The 2,671-nt window shown below is 35.5% G+C and overlaps 1 protein-coding gene across 1 annotated transcript; it reads left to right on the top strand.

Annotated features, from left to right (window-relative positions):
- The first annotated feature begins 963 nt into the window (after positions 1-963).
- LOC145053185 (ubiquitin-like domain-containing protein) lies at positions 964-2,056 on the top strand. Its single transcript, XM_079001185.1, has one exon. The coding sequence runs from the start codon at positions 1,123-1,125 to the stop codon at positions 1,939-1,941; it is 819 nt and encodes a 272-aa protein (XP_078857311.1). The 5' UTR covers positions 964-1,122; the 3' UTR covers positions 1,942-2,056.
- Positions 2,057-2,671: the final 615 nt, after the last annotated feature.

Genomic DNA, 2,671 nt, shown 5'->3' with positions numbered 1-2,671 from the left:
TAGCTTTCATTACCATATTGCCATAATAATTAATAAGTTATAGCATTATAGGTTAATACTTGTTAGGCGCTTTACCAACTAGTTGGATCACCAATAGGATCACCCAAATAACTATCAATCGTTTGAGTAACTATCCAGGTTTCTTACTATATTATGTGTTCCAGTATGTGTCATCTGTATGTTAGGATATAATTGTCATGTAGTATCCAATTATACAATTAGACTAGCTTAGTTAGTTGCCTGTTATGTTGGAATGTTATCCATTATATTGTTGATATATATTATGTGGGGAGTTGAGGGCGGACTAGCCTCGAAGACTAATAGGCTTGGGCGGACTAACATTATGCTAAAGGCCAAGAAACAGACCGACTATATGCTGAAGGCAAAGAGAGGCCGGGCCAACTTTAAGCTAAAGAGTGGTCACTAAAATTCATGGTTAACCAATTGATATTAAATGTTTTCAGGTACCCCATTGGATGATAAGAATAGCAAGGATTGATTGTGCACACGTACGTTCGCATTAGATCAATGGTCACCTATCAATGTTTGACATTACAACAAAATTATAAATATAATGGCAGTTAAAAAAAAAAACAAAACACAATATCAAAATCGAAAGTCTGATAAACTTAATGACTTTATTGCAATTTGGAAAAAATGATTATCGAAAGAATACAAAAAGAAAAAAACCGTTCACCGTTCATTTGGATGATATTGTAACTAAATTATAAATATAATGACTTAATTGAAAAGAAATAAAAAGTAAAATATCAAAATGAAAATTTCAATTATTCGGTGAATTTATCGCTATTTACAAGGAATTTTTTTTTTTAGGGGAAACAACATTTTTTTATACTTTTAACACAGAGACACAATCGATTATTTAAACAAAATAAAAAAATATCAAAACACGATAAATAAAGTATAAGAGTATTTTGTTTTAGATATCCTCTATATATCCAACCAATTAACTTCCATCTTCCACAGGCGTAGCCCCTAGCTTAATAATAGGGGCCACTATAGATCAGTGACTTTGTCTCCTCATTTTTGTTCCATAGATGAAAACCGAAACTCATCGACCAAAACTGTCATTATTCAGCCCCAAACGTACATCGCGGCGGTATGCAGATCTTCATCAAAACCCTCACCGGCAAGACCATTACGTTGGAGGTCCAGAGTCCAGATACCATCGACAAAGTCAAGGCCAAGATTCACGACAAGGAAGGTATTCCTCCTGATCAGCAAAGGCTTATTTTCGCCGGAAAGCAGTTGGAAGAAGGCAAAACCCTGTCGGACTACAATATTCAAAAGGAATCCACTGTTCACCTCGTCCTTCGTCTCCGAGGTGGGATGCAGATTTCCGTCAAGACCTTAACTGGAAAAACTTTCACTCTGGAGGTTGAAAGCTCTGATGGGATTCACAATGTCATGGCTAAGATAGACCATAAGGAATCGACGCTGAATATCGTCCTCCGTCGTCACGGCGGGATGCAGATCTTTGTCAAAACGTTAACCGGTACGACAATCCCTTTGGAAGTTGAAGGCTCCGATAAGGTTGATAAAGTGAAGGCTAGGGTTCAGGACAAAAACATTCCACTGAATCAGCAGATTTTGACCTTTAACGACAAGCAGCTTGAGGATGATAGAACTGTGGGCAGTTATAACATCGAACAAGAATCTACGCTGGATCTGGTTCTAAAGTCTGGAGGGGTCATCCGGTTTTTTGTTAAATGTGTTACAGGGAAGACCATTACGCTGGATATGAAAAGCTCGGACACCATTAATGATATGAAGTCAATGATTCATGACAAAGAAGGTATTCCGGTTGATAAACAAAGGTTTTTATTTGCTGGGAAGCAATTAGAAGATGAGTGGACTTTGGATGATTATAATATTCAGGAGGGGTCTACTGTGCACCTTGTCTGCCGCTTGCGTAGGTAAACTGGAAACTTTTTAGTATTTTTGTAATTTGGTAGCTGCTTTTGGATAATCTAGTTATGGATAGCAGCTGAAAATATCGTTCTAAGTGAAAAATGGTGGTTGTGTTTTGGGTTTATCTCATATTAAGTAATTCTTAGTTTATCTAGACAAATTGCATGCAAGTAGAAATGTCAACTATCACAATTGAGTAACTTAAGTAAGGAAGTTCACAATCTTTTATTAAACTTTTACTGCTAACATGAACTACTTTAATATGGGGATAAGTTTGACTTTATTAAGTTTTGATTAAGGACATGTAAATGTGTTTGCCTAATTGTGTAAATGATTAACAAGAGGAATTTGTTCTTTGTTACGAAAGAGTTGCTTCAATTTTGACCTCGAAAATGGACTGAATATGACATCTCTAGATGATAAAAAAGAGTGAAAGACTTTTTGTTGCACAAATAAGTCGCAGGTGTTTTCTTTTTTCTTTGAAGTAGGATTTGTCGTCCCCAAAGAGGTAAATTTGATAGGGCTTTTTGTTCTAATTGGATTTTTGACGTGAAGTGTGCATCTTTCCTAATTTTGTAAAGAACATGTGGGTAATGTTACATTTGTAATTGTAACGTATTAACTCGCCATTTGTATGTCTATAAATATCTCTAATTTAGCCTCATTATTGTGTTCATAACTTCATATGGCCATATGGGATTAGAAGGACAATAATTAATATATATGTTTAGTTAATCAT

Source organism: Lactuca serriola, chromosome 5 (assembly GCF_051521515.1).
Source record: "Lactuca serriola cultivar US96UC23 chromosome 5, Lser_US96UC23_V15, whole genome shotgun sequence".
Lineage (NCBI taxonomy): Eukaryota > Viridiplantae > Streptophyta > Magnoliopsida > Asterales > Asteraceae > Lactuca > Lactuca serriola.
The sequence above is the reverse complement of the archived record's forward strand: the minus strand, read 5'-3'. Positions and strand labels throughout refer to the sequence as shown.

What these genes read in the sequence shown, in the direction of transcription:
- LOC145053185 (XM_079001185.1), top strand. Translation starts at nt 1,123, where the DNA reads ATGCAGATCTTCATCAAAACCCTCACCGGCAAGACCATTACGTTGGAG.